At 41.8% G+C, this 27,549-nt stretch overlaps 1 protein-coding gene across 2 annotated transcripts; it reads right to left on the reverse strand.

The window, feature by feature from the left end:
• Positions 1-294: 294 nt before the first annotated feature.
• cyfip2 (cytoplasmic FMR1 interacting protein 2) lies at positions 295-27,549 on the reverse strand. 2 transcript variants are annotated; one of them, XM_086307997.1, is made up of 30 exons: positions 27,386-27,549; positions 19,219-19,368; positions 19,019-19,108; positions 16,671-16,748; positions 15,286-15,387; positions 14,919-15,100; positions 14,720-14,816; positions 14,034-14,162; positions 13,816-13,920; positions 13,640-13,728; positions 13,249-13,486; positions 12,934-13,086; positions 12,597-12,736; positions 12,363-12,510; positions 10,643-10,796; positions 10,266-10,422; positions 10,088-10,184; positions 9,504-9,580; positions 9,286-9,394; positions 9,065-9,184; positions 8,773-8,972; positions 8,591-8,678; positions 8,339-8,482; positions 8,102-8,192; positions 6,028-6,158; positions 4,276-4,348; positions 4,039-4,133; positions 3,300-3,538; positions 2,436-2,583; positions 295-2,336 (listed from the first exon to the last, which is right to left on the reverse strand). In XM_086307997.1, the coding sequence occupies exons 2-30, from the start codon at positions 19,333-19,335 to the stop codon at positions 2,169-2,171; spliced, it is 3,759 nt and encodes a 1,252-aa protein (XP_086164123.1). In that variant the 5' UTR covers positions 19,336-19,368; positions 27,386-27,549; the 3' UTR covers positions 295-2,168. The 2 variants fall into 2 exon arrangements, with proteins under 2 accessions (XP_086164123.1, XP_086164131.1); XM_086308005.1 differs by lacking the exons at positions 295-2,336; positions 2,436-2,583; positions 3,300-3,538; positions 4,039-4,133 and having other exon boundaries at positions 4,282-5,599.

Consider the following 27,549-nt stretch of genomic DNA (forward strand, 5'->3'; position numbering starts at 1 on the left):
ATTATTTTTTTAATTTTCTACCATTCTTGACAGAATCCAACCCAGATAGGGTTGGATGAGAAGAATGGGTGCAAAGACAATTTTTGTTTCATTTTTTTCCAAGATACATTAGGATAAATTCTGGCTAAGGCAGTGCAGCACATTTAATTTTTCAAGTCGCAAAGGTATGATATAACAACATGATTGAGATGCTACATTGATCCAGGTACAACACCAACACGAGGATATGAGAGACCCTTCCTATAGGCCACCTGGCATATGTAACAGATGTAGTATGTACACAAGCTTCATTCTACAAGATTCTCAAAACAAACAAATTTGGAAAACTAAAACCTGAAAACATCCTCAGGTGTAGGTTCAGGTGTAATACGGCATGCTGCAAGTAAATGGTAGAACCCATTGAAAAGCAAACATGCTAAATACAACTTCTTTTTTTTCAGTTAAACATTTTTTATTTCATGGAAATACAACATAATTTCAAATCCTTTGCAGGAACATTGTTGTACATTTTATATTCTTTTTCTCCACTTTTTTTTTTTGTACTTCAAAACATGGTCACTTGTACAACAATATCATAAACAAAGCCTCATGTCACAAATGGAGCCATTGATGACAATAAATTACATTTGCCATGCTAAGGTTTCGAGATGACACGCCGGTACCCTTCATTTTGACGAGATCAACCTTTAAATGAACCGCAAGTCAGACTTGAATAAATACGCTAAAAAGACACCGGAGTTACAAAAGAAACTTTCTTCATTCAAAACGGAGCAGAAAAAAGAAGGCTGCTTTGAAGAGGGTTACTTCATTTGTCTTTCTTCATAAGAAAAAAATAGGGACAAAGTTTTTGCATATTTTGATAACACTGCTAAATCTAAAGCAAAGAGTCCCACAATAGTAAATACTGACTATATTTAGGAAACTGCCCTTTAATCATAACTGACATTTTAGTTTATTACTTCTTCTTTTTTTAATTATTTGTTCCTTCGCTGTATGAGGAGAATATTTCATCTTCACCCATTCATACTCAAAACAGGTTAATCTAGTACAGTACTGTCTTTATACAACCTAGAGGTATTTTCTAATCTTTTTGTTCCTTTTTAACTCTTGAAAAAGCAAACACATTTACTCAGATGACTGTGTGTCTTTTTGCAAACTGTAAATAATATCACTGTATTCATATACAGAATATAAAAATCTTTCCAACAGACAAAAGAGGAGGAGGGGACAAAACAAAATAAAAAATAAATAAAAAAAAAAAAAAACTACCGATGAGGTTTTCCAGTCAATAGAAGAGAAGCAAGTATGCAAAGGATGGTTAAATTAAAATATTAATAATTAAAAACAAAGAACAATTACGACACTCAACACTTCACTTTGTTCAACGGTGAAATTTACAGTGGAACTGGTTACCGAGTAAAAGCGTGTCAGGAGGCCGACGAAAAACCAGGTAAACTGAAGGCAAATCAAAGATGCAGTGTACCTCCGCTCCTCTGAAAAGCAGGCCGTGTGTGAGAGTAATGAAAAGTATATAAACGCGTCATGACAGACGCCTTGTATCATGGACAGTGGGTAGATTATTATACAGATGCATCACGATAAACAAGTTTGGGTCTTAATAGAGGACACGCGTAGAGATCGCACAGGTGTACTGGTGCCTGTGCGAGTACTGTTGGGAGACGTCGGATCACGTAAGAGCACCATGTTGGACTTAAATATATTTATATATATCTATATCTATATAATTTGGAAAATTTGTTATTTGTTGCGCCGTTTCATATCACATTTTTTAAAATCAGATAGTCTAATTTTTGTCTCTTTTGGCATTTGTATCAGTGGTCCAGCGAACAGGTAAGCAACTGAAGGAGTAAGAGAAGGCATGCACGAGTCTTGAGTGGAAGCCACACAAACGAGGAAATAAAAAGAAGAGACGTGACTATACACTTCTACCTCTGGGGTGCTCCGCTTCTCGTAAGAACCCAAAGACACTCATTTGTATTAAATAGAGGAACAGTTTGAGGAGACGTGTCTTTGGATTCTTACAGCCAATGGGGAGCTATTGTGGTACCTTACACCTCACAAAGAGCAGTAAGAGGCAGAAATTAGCATCACAGCTAAGGGGAATGTGTCTTCACTTGTGTGTGTGTGTACAATTTTCAAAGGTCTTTTCAGCAAGTGGTAGCCAGGGATTGGTGTATAGGAGGCTGGAAACAGCGAACATGCTCCACAGTGGAACTGTCCGTCTCCACTGCCTTCATGTACTTGTTCAGGATGGCAAATATCTCATTGTTGAGGATCTGGTACTTCCTGATGCGATCTGCCATCTTCTTCAGCGGCTACGGAAGAAAAGAAGGGATGTATTTTTTGGACTTATAATTGCAAGTCTTCAGCAACAAGGCAAAATTGAGGATACGCAGCAGATAACGTGTACCCACCACATTTTTGATGATCTCGTCCTTGCCATCCTGCCTTTGGACTTTGAGCAGGTGGTAGCAGAAGTCGAAGAGGTCAAAGCGACGCTGCTGTCCCAGCAGCACGATGATGGCACAGCCGGCCCAGTTCAGCCCATCCCCAAAGCACTGCCTGTAAGGACGAGCACAAACAACACGGGGAGGGGGCGGAGGGGTGCGCTTTCATTATGTGATGCACAACTCGAGATGTGACAAGTCTGCAAAACAATGATGCAACTCTGATGCAACAACGCTCTAATGTTTCCAGCTGCTCTGGCGACACAAGGGAGCAACGCGCCATGGAAAAATCCTCCCTCTGTCTGGGTCCAAACTGCTGTCACATATACACAGCCCGCCCCTTTCAACTTATTTTCAGCAATCTTATTCAAGGAGGGTGATGTAAAGGGTGTGTAGCACAGTGATAGAAAAAAAATTAATTAAGGGGAAGAAACTAAAGAAGTCACATAGTGTGTATTGAAAAAGTTTCTCCCAAAACTTTTCCACCCCTTTAACTTCTCTTCTGATTTGCCAACTTTAACCTTTTTATCAGAAGAGAAAAATACTGCTGGACCTGTCATATCAACATCTGCACCAAAATGGACCCAAAGAATAAAACAAAGCAGGTCAAATTTAGCTTAAAAGAGGAAAATACATCAACAGCCATCAGAAGCCATCAACACATGGCTGTGGGGAATTTAATTTTCACCATAAAGCAGCCGAGGTCAACAGACACTCTTGGAATCTACCATTAGTTTGCTGATAACTGCAGACTTCCCTTGAATGACTTTTCTACTGTCGCTTGCTGCTGTGCTTTGCAAGTAATGACTTTCTTTGCCAGGTGTCACTTACTCTGCCGTGAACTCGTGCGTGCCCACGGGGATGCAGTAGACGAACTGCATGGCGCTCCACAGGCGGTGGAACTCCATACATTCGTCGACATGCATCACACCGTTGGTGGGCGGAGGACCGCGCCACACCGGATCCTGCAGGAAGCTGCGGATTCGCGTTAGGATGACCTCGAACATGGAAAGGCCACAGCACAGGCGCTCTTTGGTCAGCAGGTCTCCCTCCCGCGCAATGGCAATTTGCTGGTAAAAAAGAAAACAGGCAGAATGCTCAAGGATGAAAATCTAAAAGAGAAATCAGACCATTCACTTCCTAGAGAATTTGCCAGGGGATTTTTGCCACTGCTATCCTCCTCTGTCGCTTGCTGCTAGAAACTTAAAGCTGATTACTCAGCTTTTTATTTCCTCCTCTGAAAATCCGCAGGCTTCTAGTGTAAGTCAGTCAGCTTAAAGGATAATGCTAGGAGAGAGAAGAGAAACTTTCCCTCCAAAAGTCTAAAAAGTCTTTAGAGAATTTAGAAAATTGTGGGAAAGATTGGCAGCTTAAAGAGAAAATTTTTTGAAGACCAGCTATGAAAATTGTGCAAATTCCCTTGAATTATTTATTTATAATCAATAAATAGTTAACAATGAAACACGCCTGAGAAAAGCAGGAGGAAGGGGTCGCATGATTAAGCTGCAAGACTATAAATATGTCCTTTCAGGTCTGCTTTCATGCCCATCAGAGCAGATGTTGAACTCACTTGTGGGGTTCCCAGCCTCTCAATTAGAGGCACGAGGTGGAGAGGGGCGTACTTCGCCTCCAGCCGCTTCATCCTCACCTCCAGACGCTCTCCCTCTGTGCGGCACACAAATACCAACAGTTGCGGACGTATTTCAAAAGAAAAATGCTTCTCAGATCATCCCAAACTTCAAACTGTGAGTAATGTAATTTGCACCCGTCTGCTTTTTAATTCACCGCTTCCAAACTTGTTGTATACCTTTGATGTAGACTCTGGGAAGAATGTTCTGGAAGGGAGCGGCGTGAAGCAGGTCACACACTTCCTCCTGGGACTGAGATTTAAGCACAACACAGACAAACAGCTCATTTTAATCCAGGAAGTCGCCCGCTGTTATTCTCTACGGATGCCCTGACAAAGCATGCAGACAGCCATGAGGCGGCTTTTTGCTGAACTTCTTAATTTAAGTGTTTTAAGACATATTTTTGAATGCCTAACACGAGCTCCGAACCACAGGTCTGTGCTGACAGATTAGTCAACACAATGTCAGGCTTAGGGAGAGTGGGGAGATAAGATAACTGAATTAGAGTTTGGCTGTGTGGATAATGATGCTACGATTATCAAGCAATGATGACAGGCCAATTTTAAAAGGATTATAATTTGTAACACTTTAAGCACAAAATCCCATCTAGTCGGGTTTAGCGGCTCGAGGTCAAGTTTACAAACATCTTAATGAATCGAAAATGTCACGTGGCTCAGTGCGTGGTTTTTTGTTTGTTTTTTTGCCATTAGAGACTAAGGAGCAATTTCAAGCGGTCAGAGCGATCGTGGTGGTGACTGTTTGTCAAGACGACAAGGTACAAATCAAAGAAAGAGCAGAGGAGCAGCACCTCGAGACCTCGGCTAAAAAAAACAAAAGAAAGAAAAGGGACCGGCTAGAAGAAAAAGCCATGCAACACGCACTCGAATGAACGCACACTTAAGAGACAAACAACACACAACTAGGCTTTTAGTAGACGCACAAGCAAGTGCAGCCAGACAGAAATGGTAAAAAAAAAAAGAAGAAAAAAAAAGAAAAGAGTGAGATCTGGGCAGCGTACAGGCATTACAAGTGCCCAGAAGTAAAAGACAGTCATGGAGGCAAAAGTGCAGAGTTTAGCACAAGAATGTGCGATCACCTTCTAAAATAGTTATGATTCAATGTAAAAAACATTTCCTGTGACAAATGCAGCTTGATTGTCTGTCTCACTGATTTCCTGCAAGATTACTGAAAGCTTGCAATGTGAATATCGTGAAACGTGTCGGAGAGGTGAAGCAGAAGCAACAAATTGTTGCATACGTCTTAGGTGCACTCTTCAAACACTCTTTTAGTTTCACCTCATTCTTTTTAAAAAAATGAAAGATGTCTCAGTGCTTTTGCTTCCATGGCTAATTGAAGGTAAACTGCGTGTGTGTCAAACTAACACGGAAAAAAAGAGAAACAACAGAAAACAGCAGCCCAAACCAACAAGAGATAAAAGAGCAAACATATTTGGTCATGCTGTCATTTTCTGGTAGCCAATAGGAAGACCTGAATCCTTACCACCTGTGGTAGTTGCCAGCGTGTAATGAAAAACAGAATTGTATTTCAGAAACGTAAAAAACCCTCACACACAATCAGAGATTAAACACTTTGGGGCGTGTGGACTGGGAGCCTGATGGCTTCTGACCGTGGTGTTTGATTTAGCGAGTGAATCAACACCACAAATTGGGTGGAAACCTTCAGGCACCCAGGTTTGTTGGTCACCCACATTAAAACAAGGCAGTCAAGAGAACTTCATTTCAGTGGTCCTGTTTACTGAGCGTGCTCGGAGACCACAGACAGAGCTATCAGAGGAATCTTTGAGAAAGCAGTAGTAACAAAACAAAACAAAAAAAAAAGAGAGAGAGGGGGGGGGGGCGGGGGGCGGGGGTGTGCAATAATCACATTAAAGCATTATGGGATTTTGACACTTGTAAAGAGAAAAGTCCTACCAGAGCTTGCTCGATGAGCAGGCAGAAGAGGATGGCGTTTCCCACCTCCCTTAAGCTCTGGAAGACATCCGTCTTTAGCTCAGCATACTCAATGATATCCTTAAGCTGGTGGTGGAAGAACTCCAGGATGCCTGGAATGGCAGATGGAGAAAAAGACAGGTGTGATACGGCGCTCCATCTGCATTTTTAAAGATACGCTGATAACATCTATACTCTCCTACAGTCTAGGAAGCAAGCGCCTGCTAATATCTCGTTATGTCATTGATAATCTCTTGCTAGCGGGATGAAATGCGGTGATGTCAGCGGGTCCACGCGGCCTCTCTGACCCACATTTGGTCTGAGCATCGGAGCCTCGCAGCAGAGGACAAGAGGATCATTAACTGCTGTCAGTGAGATCACAGGCAGTAAGCCAGGTACAGACCTCAGGGTACAGAACATCAGTAATCTACAGATTACTAAGCCCTCCTCTTAGGGATATTCCATCTGACTGCCTCTAATCTGCAACCACAGCTCTAGTCAAAATGCATTAAGGCAGGTCACGGAGTGCACAAAGATGTAAAAGAATTAGGCAGGTAGAGGATTTTTTGTGGTTTAATTGGACATTGTGCACAACCCAAATGGCTGAGAACAGTCGTGTTCCTAACTGTATTTTGTAGTGGTTCATATGTTGTTATCTAGAATTGTACTGCTTTCTCCAAGTTATGGCTGAATCTTATTCCAGTACTGTTGAATGTTTCCAAGATCTGACTGAAGCCAGAGAGGCAGTCTGTGCAGGACTTTCTCCAATAGTGAGCGGCGATATCTGAACCTGGAGGAAAATGTGACTTAAACTGCTGTGCTATGCATCAAATAAATAAAATATCTGTACCTATAACCAGCTATAAATAGTTAGTGCACATTTGTTACAGCACTTTTGTTTCATATTTCTTCATTATGTAAAGAATACTGTGCAAAAGCCTTGAGCCATGCATTGTTTATTTATATTTTGCTCGAAAAATAGGAAAATAAGTGCAGTGATTAACTGAAACATGTAAAAACATAAATGAAAATTTACTATGTGAGGCAAAAACACAGTGTATAGAACTCTAACAAGCTTGAAAGCCAATTTTTGGTTTGACCACCTTCTTCAACAGTAGATGACTCAACTGAAAGGCCAGACGCATGCTCTCAGCTGCAGTGTCAGGTCTGGTTGCTGGATTTTTCTCCACTTTTCTAGTTTCCTCATTTTTTTAACCACACACCATGTTAAGATATAACAAGTTTTTGGATAAGAGCTCTTTGGAAATCAGTTAATTTGTGCAAAAAACACTATTTTATGCCTGTCAAACTGTGTTCTCTTTGGCAACTTTCACAGACTCAGCTATGAAAGTGTCTTTTTGCCTTTTTGTGACAGGCAGGTAACAAAGCACCTAAAGATACAGTTTAAAATTGGTTCTCTGCTAAGTTCTCTGTTTTGCGCCTTTTATATTGTTGAAAGTGGCTCAAAAAACAAACAAAACATGTCCAACGTTCAAAGCAAAACTCTGATGCATCCTCAAAAAGCGTGCAGAACAATTGCTCAAGAAAGTAAAGCAAAGCATTTTTTTTTAAATGAGGGGCTTTTGCACAGTACTGTAAGTGCATTAAAGTAGTGTGAAGTTATTCTGACGCTGTGGTTTTCAGGCTAAATGATCTGCGATGATAAAAATCTCATATTGAATGTGCTAATCCGCAGCCCGTTTATCATACTTGACATATAAACTCGTGCTTGGTACACAGCTTGATGAGAATGGCATTAATTTTGCAGATATATTTCAACTAAAATTGTGGTATGCTGGTGGTACAAAATTTCACAGCAATCAATCAGGTATTGCTCAAATTTCAAGTTTATGTCGGTCAAAGCACCAACCAATATGCAGACCATTTAGTTTCTTTTTCTCTGATTGCCCCCTTATTCAAAAACGGCTTAATTTGACTTACCTGAAGTCAAATAAAGAATCATATTTAAGCAAAGCGAACAAAGACAGCTCATGTGGAAATGTTAACGCAACAAAATGTGCTCCATTCATTGTAATTTTGGGGATTATAAACTCACCTGGGGAGCCGTACTCGTGGCGCGGTAGGCGGCAGATCTTGGGCATGACTTCTATCAGGGTTTTTACATACTGCAGTATGGTGCCCTGTAACTGTAAAGTGACAGAGAAGATGGATAGTTCACAGCAGGAGAGGGGAAGAGAGGGCACAAAAAGGAAGGAGAATAATAACTGTGAGGATCCAGCACACTGAGGGGGAGGACAGCATGCTTTTCAGGATGGAAAATGAAGATAAATACCAGGCTCTTGACAATCTTAAGCAGCTCCTCCATCACCACAGCGATGCCTTGGTAACCAAGGAGGTGGCAGATGGTCTTGAAGTGAGGCGGGCCAACAAAGTTTCTGTAGGAGCTGTATATGTGGGAGTATGCAATGTTGAGAGGCTGAGAGGGAAAGAAGAAACAGACACAATGTTATTCTGAAGCAAGAGGAAGTTTGCTTTACACAAAAAATTACAAGTCTTTACTATAATATCACAGATGGTACCGCACCTTAGACCCATACAGGTAGTAAGGCTGTACGTTGGCTGGCTTGTCTCTTTGAGGCTCCTGGGTGAAGGGAATAGCCGTCCGTACAAAGCTGAACAGAGGGAGGCGAAAAAAAGGTAAAGAAAAAACACAAAAGGTAAAAGCAAATAAAATATATTCCTGCAAAACAACAGCGTGAAACTGACCGGTTCGTGGACCCGTTGTAGCAGTAGTTGGGGAGGAAATCAAAGTTGAGTTCCCAGAAGACGTGGAGAGTGATTCGTCCATAGGGGGCGGAGACATTGTGGTTAGCCTCGCGGAACATGGCGTCAAAGCTGTCCAGCGTCATGTGCTTGGACAGGAGGCGGTGGGTTAGCCTGTTAACCTCCAGCAGCCATTCCAACTCCTGTCCAGACATGCAGTGTGAGAAGGATGATGCGCACAGGACACAAAAATAGATTGACGATTTTCACTAGTTTCCCTGATGTTTGAGCTCACCACTATAGAGGTAAGATCCTCGCTCTCAAAGCGGCTGATGGCGTGGTCCAGGGACTTGTACATTGCTGCAGAGATCCTCTGGGTAATCAGACGGTTCAGGTCAATCGAGCGACCCAACAGCTGCGTGAGACAACAGGGATTGATGAAAAATACAGTGTGAAAGTCAGACTGGTGGTTAAATAAATACAGATACAGCAGATGTGTTTTCATGTTTCTGCTACCTGCACGTGTCTCTGTTTGAGCAGCGTCTCGTAGCGGTTTGATGGAGGATACGGGATGATTACGCCGTAATTTTTACACTCAGCTCTGAAGCGCTTGTCTAGGAGGACACTGAAGAACACATGGCATATGAGTTTGTAAAGTCTGCAAAGAGCGCTTCAATATCTGCCAATAACTCTAAAATACTTTTTTTTTTTAAAGTCACATTTTCTTTTTTTACCTTCCAGCCATTGCTTTGTAGTAGGCAAATATCTGATCTGCTAGCTTGTAGACAAACTGATCAAAGCAGAGGTTTACCTGAGAACAAAGCAAAGAAAATGGTTATTAGATTCAATTCAAAGTATTTATTGTCATGTGTCACGAGAGAAAAAGGCATTTCTCTGTGCAATGAACACCCACAGATGCTGATAAATATATACGATAGAAATAGAACATATAAATACAAATAATACAAATAAATGAAGACAGAAAAGGAGACAGAATATGGAGATTTGAAACAGAGATGTGTGCAAAAGAGCTATAGCTTAATATGCTGGCTTAATATGCAAGATGGCCTGATGTGCAAAAAAATATATATATTATTACTGTTCAAAAATGGGTCAGCAGTTCAAGAGTCTGATGGCAGTGGGGAAGGAGTTGTTGAGTCTGGATGTTCTGGATTTCACATTTCTGAACCTCCGCCCAGAGGGCAGAAGTGTGAACAGTCCGTGTTGGGGGTGTGTGGGGTCTTTGAGGATTATTAGATTAGATTTATCCCTTTAAATTTCCATGGGAATACTCCTAATGGTGGCTATTAGAACTTACCTCAGCCTCGATTTCATCATAAAGGAACTGTTTCTTGAACTTGGTGAGAGCGTAGTAGCCACTGTCATTATACAAATCTAGAGGGTACAGCACATACCTGAGAAGAGATAGTGGGAGTTAAAATACTGCTCTTTTTTAAAGTCATAATCAATGAGTGTTTAACTGATCTACTTCTTACTCCATCATGGAAGGCTCCTTGGTCTCCAGGATGTGGTCAGTGAGGATCCACGGCATGGACATCTCAATGGGGAACTGGATTCTGCGGCCCATGGTGAGCTCCAGGAAGAATTCTCTGAACCAGAGCTGGGACAAGTCACAGCACTGCTGCAGGGCCTCTGTGTGACAGGACAGTGGCAGGAAGAAGGAAAGAAATGGCAGAAAAGATTGGCAAGCATTAGCAATGTTTGCTCTCATTGCTCTTCCGCTGCCTCACAAAGGAAGCAAGAGTAAAAGCTGTTAATAATGTTAGCTGATGCTGTGGAGTATTCATTCACTTCTCTTCTGGTTTTTCCTTTGACAACTTGGTCTGTTTGAACTTTCAGAATTCCAGCTTACCACTAAAGTTGAGCAAATGTGTGAAGAAGAAGGACTGCTTGTGGAAGTCTTCTATGGCTGTGACTATGGGTCCATCAAGGCTGCTCCGCAGAGTCTTCTTGGATCCACTCTTGTCTGCTATTAGGGATTCCAGCATGGTGCGTACCATGTACAGCTGTGGAGGAGAGAGACAAAGGTTAAAATATAAAAAAGTGGAAACCTCCTTTTTACCAAGCAGCAACCTGGGTGAAAAATGAAGCCAGTATAGAAGTGTAAAAAGGAGCCACTTCCACAGGCACTAATGTACAAACAGATGAAACAGAGATGCAGGCTTTAGAGCCGAGCGCTGATAACAAGCCAGATGGTGTCTCTCCTCTTTAGTCTGGAGGACGCGGTGTGCGTGTTTTCCAAAAAGAATTAAAAACTTCGATTAATCTGACCACAAAACCTTTATTCGGTGATTATGAATGACTTTTGGCCTAGAGAACATGTTTCTGGATCGTGCTCTTTTTTGCATGATTGCACTCTAACCTGCAGATAGCAGGTTGCAGATAGTAACTGTGCTCACAGACAGTCATTTCTGGAAGTGTTCCTGGGCCCATACGGTGATTTCCATGACAGAATCATTCCTGTTTTTAATGCAGTGCCACTCAGGGGCCCAAAGATCATGGGCACCCAAGAGCAGATGGTCTGCCATTTTTGAGACTGGTGATGGCATCACATTCAAAATATGCTAAATTTTTTTATGAAATAATAAAATGTTTCCATTTAAACAACTGATATGCTTAAACAGTAGTGTATATAACTTTTACACTCATTGCATCAGACGAATATGAGTGGACAAAAGCTCATGTGACAGACCATTATTACTCATTTGAAACCTTTATGAAACACGACTGTCAGCTGCAAGAGAATTCAATATTAATGAATCAATGGTACGGAAGTAGAGGAAGCAAGAAGAATGAGTTGAGTAAAGTTTGACTTATCTGACTGTCTTGTTTCACTTAATGCGCCTTATAATCCAAAAAATACAGTTACTTCTACCTTCCTTTAGCATGTCCAGAAGTATAACGTTTTGTGCGATGGTTAGCATCTTCCACTGCCTTTGACGTTGCAAAATGGTTTGTCAACATTTTTGCGTTTGTTGGGGATAAACTTACAAACATACAGTGCAGCACTTCAGAGTCACACTGCTAGCGATCAAAGATTTATGTAAATTTGACAAGCTGAACGCATTCTGTACTGTACAGGAGAGACGGCACGGAGGAGACTGATTGACAGTAGTCTAGAGCCAATCGGGAAACAGAACACAATGCACTGTTAAAAAAAAAAAAGCATGCAAAATTGCACAAAGAAATTCCCGAAACAGCAAGGCCGCGAAAGGTGAACCTCGTTATAGCGAGGGACCACTGTAACTTGAGAGAAAGCTTCATTTCTAATTTAAAGATAACACCTTTACTCAAACCCACACCCCAAATCTATGTATTTTAAAAAGTCATAACCTTCATGAAAATGTATCAGACTCCAAACAGTGTCAGTTTCTTTTAAATGGGAACACCGTGCAGCATAACTCACGCAACTCTCACACCACATGTACATTTTCAGGTTTTGCAACTGCTAATAGGAAGTTAAGCTACTTTAAAAATCTCAGTAGTTTCAAAGATAATACATGCAGATCTAAATGCTTTCACTACAGACTGAACACCATTCTTTAAGCACCCTGGTCCGTTTCACGTCTCACCTGTGTGCTGGAGGGTCCGACGGCTCTACGAGGCACCTTGATATCAAAACCGCCTTTCGGGTCCTTCTCACCCCTCAGACAGGGGTCATTTGGAGGTTCCCTGGCTCCTTCCCAGTCACAGACAGTTTTTCGAATGGCCTGGAGAACGCTGCAGAAAAATGTAAAAATACTTCGTCTGTTGTTTAGTCTGAAACAAAAGAAACGGATGCATTTGTGATTGCATCATTTTTGTACCTGATGAGAACGTTCTTCTTTTTGCGTACAGCCTGGCGCAGAGGTTCTCTAAGGGTCATTTGGGCAAAATCCTGCAGAGCTGCGTAGATGGTGTTCCTAATGGCCTGGTTAAACACAGACTCCATTCGGCCCATCAGAACCTTTGGGACACATAACATCGTTTATTGCATCACCTAATTTTAATGCCGCTTTAATGTCAATTGTGCAAGTTGCATTTTTGGAAATAAACTAGTGAAAACTATGCTTGTGTCAAACCATGCACTCAGCTGAAGTGCAAAAAAATATCCAGATAGTGAACATCAGTGAGAGTGCTACTCATATTTCAATAATCTTTTACCTGCAGCCCTTTGATCATGGCAATGACCTCCACCAGGGCAAACTTCTCTTCACTGGTGTAGTTGTAACGTGTGGCTCGCTCATACTCCTCCGCCGTGCCTGGACAGTCCTTATTACAGAATTTATCCGTGGGATGTACCAGTTTCCATGAGTACTGAAACAAAGGAGAGCTATAATTAGATCAAAGCCAGAACAATAAATAGCAAAAAAACAACCCACATCATACGTCCAAAACCCACTCATATTCACACTGACGGCCCCACAAAGCATTTTCCCTACCCACACAGGGATGCAATCAATCCCACGCTTTACTCACAACTTCCATGACATGCGTGCTCCACTTAGACAGCAGCTGCAGACCCCTCAGAGCCAGGTCGAACAGCTCCCTGTACTCCTCGTCTGACTTCTGGCTGTCCAGGCCCGAGCCGGTCACCACTTCGCTGTTGCTGTAGCGCGCTAGCTCGGAGATGAAACGGATGTGGTCATCCCTGATCTGCACCATCTGCTCGCACAGGTTGTACTGCGGAGAGATGCTGCTCTGAGTGCACGTCCACCTGGGCACAGATGGGAAAAGAGGGTTGGGAGGGAGTGTGTGGGAGTTTGGTCATCAAGGAATTTTACTTCGGCCTGTAGTTGTAGTGGTGGAAAAAAAAAGAAGAGTAACATCCAGATTTCTGTAAATTACACCGGTGGATGGGTTTGCTCACTTGGACTTGTTTTCTTCATAGTGTGCGCTCGTCTCAATGTAGCGTGACAACTCGATCTGCATGTCTCCAAACAGCGGCACCACTTGCAGCTGAGAAACAAGAGTGAATGCCTCACTTCGTGGGATAAACACAACAAAGCGTGTAATGGGAAAAAGAAAACGCTTAAAAGCCCTTACTTTGAAGAACTTGTCGATCTTGCTCAGGTTGATCCTCTTTTTGGCATCTAGTTTATAGATATTACTCACATTCCCATCCATCAGGTACAGACCAAAGCCCATAACCTGTCAAAAAGAAACGGAAGGGGAAAAGACAAATTGGCAAAAAGACGCCAGAAAGAGATAGTTTCGAAATGTTGCGAGCTGGCGTCAGATAACGATGTCAAACGCGCGCTTACCTTAAGCAGCATGTGTTTCTCGCTAGGCGTCAAATACATTTTGTTCTCATAATAGTCTACACAGATGTTGACAATGTCTGCCAAAAGCTCCTCGTAGCCGGGAATCACCTCCAACTGTTGATGCAGGCACTGCACGGAAAAAGCGCGACACAACAAGTCACCTTTAGATAAACAGTAATGCACTGACAACACAAGAAAGGAGGACTCACTGTACCCTGTGCGTACGTGGGATTAAGCATCAACAACAACACAAATAAAATAAGATCGAACACAATTCAAGAGGACCAAAAACCAGCAATACACTGAGCCGTAACTCCGGCAGCTGTTAAATCTTAATAAGCAGACTTTCAATGAGAAACTTCCTGTCGGGTCAGCGTTCAGCAAGTTAAAGGCTGATTTAGGTGAGAACAGCCACACTAATTACATAACAGCTCCTCTGCTCTGACTAACATTCAGGCAGCAGCTCTGTGACACCTTGAGTACAGCTGTGAGTCATTCATTCGCTCAAGTCATTATCCTGGAGCAATCCAAGTCACCTGCTGTACTATCACCAGGATATTTAATTGTATTTGCAATAAACCCCCAATTAAAATGTCTATTTTCACAAAGATGCACTAAAAAAAACAAAAGAAAGATGGAACCTAAGTCATAGTCTTTTATTAGCCACGCATAATCCCCGCACTGACCTGAGTGATCCTGTTGTGGTTCGCTAAAAACATGGAGAGATTCTGAGACTCCTGGATGGACTGGGGATCAGCCATCTTCCTCAAGAACTGAGCTGCCCTAGAGGTAGGAGAGGAGAGGAAAGTTAGTTTGGCTCTGCAGCGTGAGAAAAAAACAAAACAAAAAACGTACATTTGAATCTCTTTACTTAGGGTTCACTACCGTTTGTAGGCAGAGTGATCGTTTTTGACGCTACACTTCATATTCTTCAGTTCGTCCAGCACTGCGAACATGTTGATGAATTTGCCCAGAGTGAGCAGATAGGCCTCAGACACGAAGTCTTTCCTCCTCTCGGCGTGGCACAGACGCTTCACTTCGCTGCAGAAGCGTTCTATGGCTTTCCTCTGATAAAAAACAAACACAAAACCAACTGATTATCAACAGCTCTATTAATAATGAATACATATGCATAAAAAATGTTTAAAAACCCTCCTTTGTCTCTATAGACATAAACATACGTTGGTCTGTTTAGTGCTTTATCATAGAGTTTCATTGATCTAGTTTATGTAATCTTAAAGTAGGATCTTACCTGGAAGTACATGAACTTCATGAGCTTGGTCACTTCGGGCTCTAGCACTTCCACCGTTTTCTCGTAGATCTCCACTCGGTTGGGCTGCTCGTTGCATTTCACCTAGCAGACACAAGATGGTGCCATCACACAGCCTGATCTCACAGCAACAATGCACCACATATACTTTCCCCCAGGTAACATATTAGCTGCTCCGATCCCCCACGACCCCACCCCACTCCCATCTTTTTGCTCCGTTTTCCCAAAAATCGCGATTACTAAACATTTTCGTTTAAAACTGTAAACGTCAGTTTTGGGGAACTTTGTTACATGTAACAATAAAATCATTAAGGTCACACTGCAGACCTGCGGGGTGTACTAGGAAACAAGATTAGTGAGGTATGCTCAGTTTAAAGTTAGAGTTCTTTCTCTCTCTCTTTTTAACCCGTCTACATCGCCATGGCAACTAACACTGAACGCTGAGCAGGTCCAGCTTGCGTGGTCCTAATTTGCTGCTCAGTCCAGCAGCTGACAGGACAAAGATGAGTGAATCGATCGGCCAATTTGTAGACTTTTAATGCTTAAGAATATCCAATGTGTGAAATTGATTTCACTCTCATCTGGCCACAATTTCCACATCTTCAGAATACAGGACAGAGTAAGTCCCGACTGTAGCGAGAGCGACTTAGCCATAAACAGCATCAATGAGGGCACACTGAGTAGGACAATATGAACATACAAGTTCGCTACATTTGAATGATTTTTTACAGCATCCTCCCACCTTGATTTATTTGCAGTGTTTGAAGTTTGACTTTCTTTTAATAGTCTTTATATTTCCTTTTCTCACATGTTCCTCTGGGAGTTAAGTGGGCAGCACTTGAGGGTCAGTTTATGTGAGCGTGCACAGAGAAAGTCTGAACAAACAGAAAAAGCCGACAACCACCCGCTGCAATGCCTCTGACTGGGGTTTAAGGTTTCGTTGAGCCAGCTAATGTAAAAAAGCCTGACTGACTTTGTTAAGGCAAATGCTTTGCAGTCCAATTCGGTTTGAATTTTTTACGTAACAGGGTGGTTTCTGATCCCCCCCCCCTTTTTATTTATAGCTAAAAATACAGCTGTCAGTGAACCAGAAGCTCAGCTGCAGGCGGTGTTGTTTCTGCTCTGTAGAATCACCACCGCCTGCAGCTGAGCTTCTGGTTCAGTGGCTAAAAGGTGCAAAGTTAGGCAACCCAACTACCAACCCACAACTCAAGCCTGGCAACATCTGCATTTCATACGGCCTTTTTTGGGTAATTGTTCCTTACAGTGAAAAGACAGTGTGACAGCTTGAATAAAACTCTGTTATGATGGTTTAGCATTAGATCTAAAGGTTAAGATGTGAGGACATGAAGGAAGTGATCATTAACCTGGGGAATGGCTCTGGAACAGCTTCTCCATGTGTAAAGCATCACAGCATATTCATGTCCTTCCTCCAGCATCTCATTCTGTAGAAATAAACAGAACAAAGACATTTAATTCCTCATGCACAGCTGAAGTCACGCCAGAACTAGATACCTCAACAAGCTCAAGATTATATCTACATTGCTGTGAAAAAGTATTTCCCATCTTCTTTTTTGCACATGCCACATTTTTTTTGTTTCAGATGATCAAACTAATTATTTTATTAGACAAAAACCTGAGTAAATGCAAAATACATTTTTTTTAAATGATGATTTTATTCATTAAAACAGTAAAAATAAAAATGACCCAACCGTACCCGGCCCTCTGTGAAAACCTCCCCTCCCCCATTAACTGTTAACTCATTAATTAACTGTGAATTCAATTTCACATGCCACACCCAGGCCTGATTACTGCCAGCTCTTTCGAATCAACAAAACACTTAACTATAACCTCTCTAACAAACTGAAGCAGGCTACAAAAATCTCATCTAGCAACTCATCAAGCTTTGATCTCTAATAAAATGAAGAACAGATGTAAAACACTGAAGTCTGGACGGGTTACCACGTCATCTGTAAAGGTTTGGGACTCCAGTGAATCACAGTGAGAGCCATTATCCACAAATGGAGACAAAACTTTAAACCAGGCAACCAAAATTACTCCAAAAAAGCGCATCGATCACTCATCTAGGAGGTCACCAAAGAACCCAGAACAACACCTGAAGAACTGCAGGCCTCACTTGTCTTGGTTAAGGTCGGTGATCATGATTTAAAATTCAACAAGAGGAGACTGGGCAAGAATGTCACCTGTGAGAGAGTTCCAAGGTGAAAAGCACTGCTGACCACAAAGAACACAAAGGCTCGTCTTACATTTGCCAAAAAAAAGCCTGGAGCACTGTACCCAAAATCATTTCCCCTAGGGATCAATAATGTATTCTGATTCTGATTGATGATCTCCGAGACTTTCGAGGCGAAAATCTTTTGTGGGCTGGCAAGAAGAGAGCTGAACTTTGTGGAATCTTTGAGTGCCGTTACATCTGGTGTAAAATCAAAGAGAGAATTTCATATAAAGAACATCACACCACCAGTCAAACGCAGTGGTGGAGGTAGTGTGATGGACTGAGGCTGCTTTCTTCTTCAGGATCTGGATGACTTCAACCCATGAATTCTTCTCTCTACCAGAAAATCCTGGAGGAGAATGTCCAGCCATCAATCTGTGCACATTTGGGATACACAGCAGGACAATGATCCAAAACACGCCGTAAGAGCACCTCTGGGTGGCTCAAAAAAACCAAAAACCAAATAAAGGTGTTGGAGTGGCCTAATCACTTAAACCCAATTGAAATGCTCTGGCATGGCCTTAAACAGGCCGTTCATGCTTGAAAACCCTCTGATGTGCCTGATTTAAAACAGCTCTCTAAAATTCCTCCACATTGAGGTGAAAGATTCACTGCCAGTTATTGCATACACTTGATTGCAGTTCTTGCTGTGGCACAGTTAGGGGAAGTTTAGGAGAACTGCTTCTAACACAGGGTCAGGTAGGTTTAGATAGCTTCTTCTTCCCTAAAAAACTGCAGTTGGTATTGACTCAGGTTATCTTTGTCTAACATTAACATCTGTTTGAAGTGTGACAAATAAGCAAAAAAATAAAATAAAAGATATCTAAAAAGATATCTGGAAGGGGGTGAATACCTTTACACGGTACTATATCTTAGTAACAGACATTCTGCAAAGCTACTAAACACATCACACATCTCAGATTAAACCCACATTGCAGGACTTGATAAATATTTTAGCAGGGAAACATTTCATCCTCTCAGAAATAGGAAAGACAGATTCCTCCATCCCTGCGGCTAAAGGACGAGTGCCCCCAAATAGCCTGGCCTCAACCTGAATGTGACTTCCTCGTTGAACCGGTTAAATAAAGCTCTCACTTCCCCTCTTCGACAGTCACATCACATTCTCTGTTCATTCACAATCAGGGAAGGGATGTTTAGTGCTCGGCTGCCTCTCTGATTCACCAGCGTGTGAGTGGAATTTGTGTCTGCAAGAGTGTGCGTGCGTTATTTTTATGTGTGTCCCGCCACAGGCCGAGCCAAATGATAATCAATTCACATGAAACGAGGCTCTCTTTAAGGGCACGAGGCTGCTTCCCACAGTCTGCTTTGATTTTACTGAAAGAGGAACAAAAACTACTGAGTTGAGACCACAAAAGACTGAATTTCACTAGTTAGCTATTAAAGGAAAAAAAAAAAAAACAGTGGAATGGAGAGCAATCCCGTGATGTTTATTTTAGTAACCAGCGCCGCAGGTCTCACCATGCTGGAGTGGACTGTGGCTTGCTCGATGTAACGGGCGATGCCAGTCACAAAAGCATTCCTGTCTTCAAAGTTGGTGTCAAAATTTGCCTGCCGAAGGAGAGACAAAAAGGGGTCAAAAGACTGTACACTGAAAAGGACCAATCAGCTGGGGACGATGGTAGGTGGCAGCGGTGGCGGCACTGTGAACCAGTGCGTACCTGGTACATAATAGAGGAGGGAGGGGGTTCAATGCACGGCTGCTGGTCCGGGAGCGGCAGCTCCTCCAGCAGGTCCACGTTGGACAGAGCATCCTCCAGGGTCACGTGGGTCGTCATGGTAACGAGGTGTCACTCAAACAACGCCCCAGGCTGACATAGAAAGAGAAAACAGAAGGAAAGATAGGAGTTAAAGAGGCACTGCAAAAAGGAGGAAAAGTGCTTTTGTGATTCCCAAAACAGAAGGTCTCACACGAGTACTTCCTACTGCAGTTTTACACATATATGTCGGCAAACGGGTCAAAAAGTTACAGGTGAAAATGACTTGGTCAGTCACGACACAATACTTTTTGCAATCCGGTCGTTAAGTCTGACGTCACTAGCCGTGTCTGGGCCTAAACTCCGCTGCAGGTCCATATATCAAACGATCACTATGGCATTACTGAGAGTTGAAAAACTGTCTAAAGTCTTTCATCTTTAATAAAATGATCAGCGTTCTGCTCTACCAGGTGTAACAATTGAGTTTAACATCCAGGCATCCATGAAAACGGAATTTATGACATTTAACGGAGTTAGAAGTTAGCAGGAAGTTAGCTCGCTAGCTTCCATCTAAATACAATATAGCATGTCCTGACTGCGGGGTTTTGGAAACAAATTAAAACGTACAGCTCTGTTATCACTTCCAGCATAAATGAAGACAGAAAACTAAACAGCAGTGACGTTTGTAGGGTTACTGAAGTTTGGCTAGCTGGTATATAATGATGTGCTACGTGACAGCTAGTGACACAGCTATGTTAGCATAATATAAACAAGCTAACTTTTTTTCCACTCGATAAAAGTTAACGTGAGTGTTCTCGGTGGTCAGGAACAAATGTAATCGCATGGCAGGATGCTGTAAAAGGACCAAACTTCAGCCAGGAGAACAACTGAGATAATCCATCCACAATACGAGGTTAGTCATTCATATACTGCTGCATGGGCTGGGCTGTAGTTACATCCTAAGGTTTTAAAAACTGAGCTTAAATAAATGATTAGTGGTAATAAAAGCCGAGGGAGGTCAACAGTGATTACTGACTGTTTTAGGAGCTTTTTGAGATTAAATAGAAGAAAATACATAACATTAAACATGTTAACAACACAAAAGCCATATTAAACGCAGACTACTTTAGACCCGGAAGTAGGATTCGTCACGTCATCACTTAACAATCGGATAGGCTCTGTATTGCACTGACATGTACTGCAATTTGGGGTGGCTGTAGCTCTCATCTACTGATGGGAAGGTTGGTGGTTCGATCTCCGATCTTTGCTCCGCCAGTCTGCATGCCAAATATCCTTGGGCACGATACTAACCCCAAGTTGCTCTCTGGCGCATCAAAGCACTTACATAGAAAGAGCTTAGAAAAAAGTGCTTGTATAAATGGGTGAATGAGGCATGTTGTATAAAACACTTTAAGCTCTCAGTCCATTTATTACCTTTTTCAATTGTAAATTACATCCTTAAAGTTATATTTTGTGAGTAACCGTTTTTTAAACTGTGAGTAAAACCTGCCATAACACAGAATCAAGTCTGCTATCAGTCTACGGTTGCATGGGGTCAATTATACACTCTGTCAAGCTAAATGTGTCTTTTCTGTTTGGCCTGATTTATTGTAATTTTGCTAAGGTAATATTATATCAGGAGGTGAGCCCTCTTGTTAGTAGAGTAGTATCTCCAGAGTATTTTCATGTATGTGTTTCTTTTCAAATAATAATAATAAAATATCAATATTTGGTGTCCTCGATACAAAAAACCCAAACTGACACGTGATACTGTGCAGCAAAATGAACCTGGGGTGCTTGTCTCAATCGGACAGAAAAGTCAGGGGACAACTGATCAAGAAATTACTGAATAAACAGATAAAAATGAATAAGCAGGTTACACTCTAGCAATTCAAATGCATTCTATAGTCAGATACTGCAGGGTTAAAGGACACATACACCAGACACTGTCTTAGTATGTCTAGACAACTTCATTTCCTCCCATGAAACCCTGTTTTGGTGCAGAAAGTGTGTGCATTCACCCTGCACCTGTATCACTTGGGGGGAAGAAAGGGGAAGAGGCCCCTTGCAGTTTCCTTTTTGGCTTTTTGCTTGACTAGAAGAATATCTGAAGAGCATAATTCATGAAATGCCAAGACCTGGAAAATGCCATTGATCTGGCAAAAAGCAGAAAACGCTTCGAAAAACAGTGAAAGTTCGACAGCAAACACAAAAACGTGTTATCTTGTAAATGCGGCATTGGCAAAATCTGCTTTCCTGTTAAACTCTCAAATTGCTGGCAGCTTTGTACTTTTTTATCAATTCAAATAAATATCAGGTGGTATATATGAATGCATGATTACGATTTCACACTGCAGGATAACGTTAAAAACTACACAGTCACAGCCAGCACAAGCAGAGAGGAAAGTGTGAACACCAAAATACAAGAGAGGGGAAATTGAAAAATAAAATCCTCCAACAGTGGGAAATGGGAAGACGGGACAACTTTAAAGTAAATGCAGAATCTGCAAAACCGTCATTTTGTGACGAGAAGCCTACATAATGAGTTCGCCGGCTCTTGGTCATCGGTAATGGTCGCATATGCAGGCTTAACCAATTGGGTGGGGTTTCCTGTCATATCAGACTGTGACATTTTTTTCACATGGTAGGCCACCAGTCAAACAGCACCGAGTTCTCAGACCTCACCCAGCTTCCAAAATATATGCACACACAGTAAAGATACTTTATATGGGTGCTGCAGCTCTGTATACAGTTTACACTGCAACACAAAATAAAGAAGAAGAAGAAGAAAAAAAAAGAAAAGAATGTGGCACAAGTGGGTAAACGGCCACTTGGCCTCTTTAGTTAGCGCTTGTGGATCAGACCACACGGGCTTTCAAAACTCAACCTTTATTTTGATCTGAACTAAAGACCCATAAAGTTTCGTGAGTGTATGTTGTGGTGTTACAACACCACAAAAGGAAAAAAAAACAAAAAACAACAACTACCAACCTTCTGTCACTATTGCAGTACTTCCAGCTACAGCGGGTCTCATCAATATCAGATTTTACCATGATCAACACACGTAAACACGTACACAGATAAGTATAATGATTACTGGATGCTAAATGTAGGTTGTTCCACTTCCCGTTTCTGCTATTGTGTGAATAACCGCTTCTTTAGTTGATTATCGGTGACATCATTTTCCATTATGGTATAGAGTACCACTCATTTGCTGAGCGCTATCGCCCTTTAACTGCTCTTTTTGTTTCTGTTCCATAATTTTAAGTATGACGTTTAATGTGGACACGGTGGTTGTGAAACAGATAAAAGCCGGCAGTGTATCAAGGATGTTGTGTACCAACTTATACTCTACACGTGTGTGTGTGTGTGTGTGTGTGTGTGTGTGTGTGTGTGTGTGTGTGTGTGTGTGTGAGAGAAACCCCTTTTTTTAAACGTCTGAGGATTTTGTCATCTTGAACAGAGTGTTTCCTGTATTCTTTACACTGCTGTGCTGCTTTACAACCTGGATGCGCACACTGCCTGATTCTTTTAAGACCTGGCTGGTTATTTATAACCATTCGGCATACAGAAAATGAAACACGCAGCTCGCTACAGGGGCTTTGTCGGGCAGACAAACGCGCTCAGTGCTGCTAAACTCCCATCTGTGCATGCAAATACAGACGCGCTCTAAAGCCTGGGTTGGCTGAACAAACTTTCCCACCCTATACAGGGCTCTGTTAAACAGTAGGTTTATCTGTCAGTCTCTGTGTGTATGTGCATCTTCGCCCAGCAAAAAGGGCCCCTTCATTCCCTTCTGGGCACTTGGAAACCTAGTAGAACAACCAAAGAGGGACAAATGAGGCAACGAGACAACAACTCGCTTCACAAAACTCACACAGTAATATTCCCTCCCCCCCGCCGAGTTCACGTTATAACTGCAGCCTCTATACATGAAGAGCTCTGGTCTGATGTCTTCGTGACAGCACTAAACAATGAGGTGGTGAGAAGATCCCAGAATATCATGAATAAAGCCGAGGAAAGGAATGAGATGCAGTCAGAACATGGAGCATGATGTAACAGGCAGAAAAAAAAAATAAAAAAAAATATGACCACTCTGCGCTGCTAGGCCTTTGTGTAATACATCTTGCCCGAGAGGAAGACAAAGTGAGAGAAAGTGTGTCAACTCCAGCCTCGCACCACTCCATGGGATCTCCCACCCAAGGCTAGCTTTGTAATACACGCAATAAGACCATATGTGATCAGCATTGAAGGCAGGCACAATACGGATCTCGAGCATTTAGTCACGCATGCGATCATTTAGAAAACGTTCAGCGACACCAACTAACTCTGCGGCTAAATGTGCGTCCCAGCAGCGTCTGTGCAGAGCATCCTGTGCAGGGGACGGTGTGTGGCTGAGGTATTTCACAGGCTGGTTGTCATTTCTGAAAGCAGCACAAGAAGAAGAAGAAGAAAAAAAAAACTGCTTTCATCTTATGATTTCTGTGATGTCATGCTTGCAGAGATGAATATAGACTAGGGAAAGAACAAGAGCATGCCTCGCATAACCATCAGCAAGCTTGGAAAGTACAGACAGCAAACGAAAAGTAAACCAGGTGTATCTAGTTGTATTTATGTTGGCAACTTTATGAAAATACATTTGTAAGTGGTGATAATAATAACTTCATCTGACTGCTACAGTTCCACAACAGCTTGCGCTGCTTCCTTTTTCTTTGTCTAGTTCGTTATTTATATCTAGACTCATTGTCTCGCGGTGTTTCTCAAATCAGTCAACTGCAAAATAGTTGTACTTGTACCCTGAATCACTGAGCTGTTTCGGGCAAGTAACAGTTGTGAGGTGGGACCTGCACATATTGTTTTTTCCTCTTTGGATACATCCCACAGGATTTAGATCTCGGAAATCTGAAGGCCTAATCAACAAATCGGACTCTTGCAGAGCAAATTGTTCTGCTAAAGGAGAAAATGTGCTGAATGCTGTTGTCTGCCACAATGTTTAGGTAGGTGATAAGTGGAAAAATGAAACTCACATGAGTGATAATGACCCCGAGGTTTCCTAGCAGAATGCTTTCCTGATGATCACGCTGACTTATTCCAATATTCTAGCTTATGGACCTATATAGCTTTCCCAGGTAAACACTGCACACATATAGCCGACCACATGATGATTAATCAGAGCAGCCCACCATTGGCCACTTTAATGCTCACATGCTTCCTGTGAGCACAAACAGGGGTCAGCATCATGGCCAGAATTAAGTTTCCAGCAATTTGTGTTTCAGCTCTTCACACAAGTAAGCCTTTCCTTCCAAAAAAAAGCATTAACGAGCCTTGTTACCTGACAAAGAAACTGCCGTTTCACCAAGTTTTTGGTTGGCACTAACTACTGCACACCAGGAATACCCCACAAAGCCCTCTGTTTAGGAGGTGCCCTTAATTAGTCTTCTAGCTATCACAATTTGGCATTTGCAAGTTCTTACTGTTGACCAGTTTCCTGCTTCCAACACATCTTTCACAACGGACTACTCAGTTGCTCCTTAATATACTGTTTTCTGAAGAACTCTGGAGATATAAGGATGTTTAAATATTAATTTTAACCAATTTAATAGAATGGAACTGGTATGAAAGCAGCACATTGGTATTGTGGTTTCCACTATTGCCTCACTGACAGAATGTCTGGTTTGAACTCCAATCTGGGGCTTTTCTGATTGGTTCTCTCCAGTTACTCCAGCTACCTAACCCTAACCCAAAGGCATGCTTGGGTTTAGGTTAATTGGTGATTCTAAAATGACTGTAGGTGTCTCATGTCAAGAATCAGCCTTAACCTGTTTCTTGCCCTATGACAGCTGGGATAGGCTCCAGCCCCCCTCACTACCCAAAAGCAAAATAGATAATAAGCTAAAGGATATAATTCAATCTTCCCTTTTACGTTAAAGGGAACTGCCTGGTTGCACTCACAGCATAGCTCTTAAAAGGAGAAACGGGGATGAGATGAGTTTATGAGTCAATTTTAACCACTCATGATTTATTCTCAGCAGATGGTTCAAACAGGGATGTTTTAGACAGCTCCATTTCTAGCTGTATACTGGTTTAGACCACATTAGCCTGGCATACAGCTGGTAACTAGCCTTAGCAGTTCAGACATCTCTCTGTGACAATAATAGCGGGATGCTGTGGTGGTGTTTAGATGTGTTTTTTCTTCTAATTTTAAAGCATGACAAACATGACCATGACCGACTTCACAGTAAATGATTTGATGGTTTTTCACTTCAGGTGGCAGTAAGCCAACTTTCGTAGAAACCAACCTTGAATTCACTTCAGTAATGTTAGCACTTGAGTTGCAACTAATTATTATCTTATATAATGATCGTAGCATATGTACGTATTAACCCTCTTAGACACAATTGAATCTGTAACTTACTATGTAAACTGTCTATGTTACCAGGATTATTAACATCTATGTAGCTTTTGGGAACTTTTTTTAATACCAGTCAAATCTTTACAAATTATAAATGTAGGTGAAGTACCTGACCTGAAAAATGAACAACATTATATGTATGTTGTTGACATTTCGTGTATGTTACGTGTATGTGGCTGACATTACGTGTACTTGTTAGTTGTTGACATTAGATGTACACTACATGTACGTTGTTGACATATGTGTATGTTACATGCATGTTGTAGTTTTTGTAAACACATTTTGCTTAACAGATTTTAGTGCCGTGGTACTCTGGGTTCATTGGAATGTATATCTGTAAATAAATGTCAATCAAGCAGTGATGCTACTAATGCCAGTAATTGATTACTTTATCTTATGCAATGAATATGGATTTTGCAAAGAAGACAAACAATAAACCTATGTATTTATCTATTTATATTTTAGTGTATATGAACAATACTTTTTGCCATTTGACTGAATACAGTGCAATCATGAAAATAAAATAAAAAAACATCATAAATTAACATATGTGTGTGTGTGTTTTAACACGTGAGCGAGGTTAGCAAGCTAATATTAACAATAATACCTGAATTGCAACAAATTATTCTTATTAATACTACTACTTCTACTACTACTGACAACAATAATAATTATTATTATCAATCTTAGCAAATTACACTTTCAGAGAAACAAGAAACACTCGTTTTAGTCAGTCAAAAATGTGAAGTTTTCCCGTAAAACTATCACAAACCTAAAGAAGACTCTTTAAAAAAAAAAAAAAAAAAAAATATCCTAATTTTACCTGACTATTAATGGCACCGGGTTTCATTTTCATTGTGGTTTTAATTTTGCAATCCTTAGTGTTAGCAGAAGAAAGCATCAAGATTCAAGCATTACATCACTGCTTGTGGGTGAGGGTCTGGCATACAGATTTACAGCTCAGAGAGTCTGCAGCAATGGCAGGCTTACATTTCTACCCAAACTGGCAGGTTCGTCTGTAGGAGAGAAATGGAAAGGAAAAACATCTGGGTTTAGACTAAGCCTGTCTGAGACGGAAGTGGGTGAACCTGTCATTTGAGCACAAGTAACGGCCCTGCCTGCCTGCTGGTGTGATAGCTGTGAAACAATCCTGTGCATCTGGCCGTGCTGTGGCCTGTTAGTCGATTGGAAAGAGGGGAGAGGACCTTTAAGGGGGAAAAAAATTAAAAAGCCAGAGCATCGTCGTGAAATCGAGCAATCTGAAACACCAAAACGTTATTTTTCGACATCTTTCTGTGTCTGTGCAGCGAAACGGTTGTTATCAGCTCAGAAAACCGTGGAGCCTTACGTGCTCCATCATTCATCAGTGCACTTGCCACACAGGCACCCTCTCCTCACCCCACCCATCTCAGCGTGAGCTACGATGCCGATGTAAGCTAACGGGGATCCCATTCATGTGCCACAATTATCCACGATAAAGCGGGGCGCTCGATCCCAATCAAGTCCCTCCTATTTACAAGGATCCCCCTATTGTTACATTTGCGCACGGACAGATAAGTAAAGGGAAAGGATGTGAAATGCGAAAAGGAGGCAAAATAAAAAGAAGGGGGGGAAAAACAGCACTCCAGTCTCCAGCCATCATCACTACCCAAAGCACATCACCAGCCTCGTTCATCTTCTTCGCTGCGTCTGCATCCATCGCTACTTTTTGCCACATACCTGAAAATTGCATGTCCGTCCGGCGACAAACTAAATCGGGCGGACCGTGTCGCGGTCTGCGACGGCGAGCCAATGTTTCCTAGGTTTTTCTTTTCTTTTTTTCCACGTCTTCTATGTCGACTGATGCTCTAGTTTCGCCCAGTACCAACCCGGTGCTAATCCAC

The sequence above is a fragment of the Aulonocara sp. 'chitande type north' Nkhata Bay genome, linkage group LG2 (assembly GCF_057382095.1).
Source record: "Aulonocara sp. 'chitande type north' Nkhata Bay isolate Kocher_YH1m ecotype deep benthic linkage group LG2, A_spYH_male_GT1.1, whole genome shotgun sequence".
Lineage (NCBI taxonomy): Eukaryota > Metazoa > Chordata > Actinopteri > Cichliformes > Cichlidae > Aulonocara > Aulonocara sp. 'chitande type north' Nkhata Bay.

Coding starts and splice junctions, on each gene's coding strand:
- cyfip2 (XM_086307997.1), bottom strand. CDS start 19,335: ATGACGACCCACGTGACCCTGGAGGATGCTCTGTCCAACGTGGACCTG. Junction 19,109..19,218: donor CCTCCTCTATTATGTACCAG/GTACGCACTGGT, acceptor CTCCTTCGGCAG/GCAAATTTTGACACCAACTT. Junction 2,584..3,299: donor ACGCACGAGTTCACGGCAGA/GTAAGTGACACC, acceptor TCGTCCTTACAG/GCAGTGCTTTGGGGATGGGC.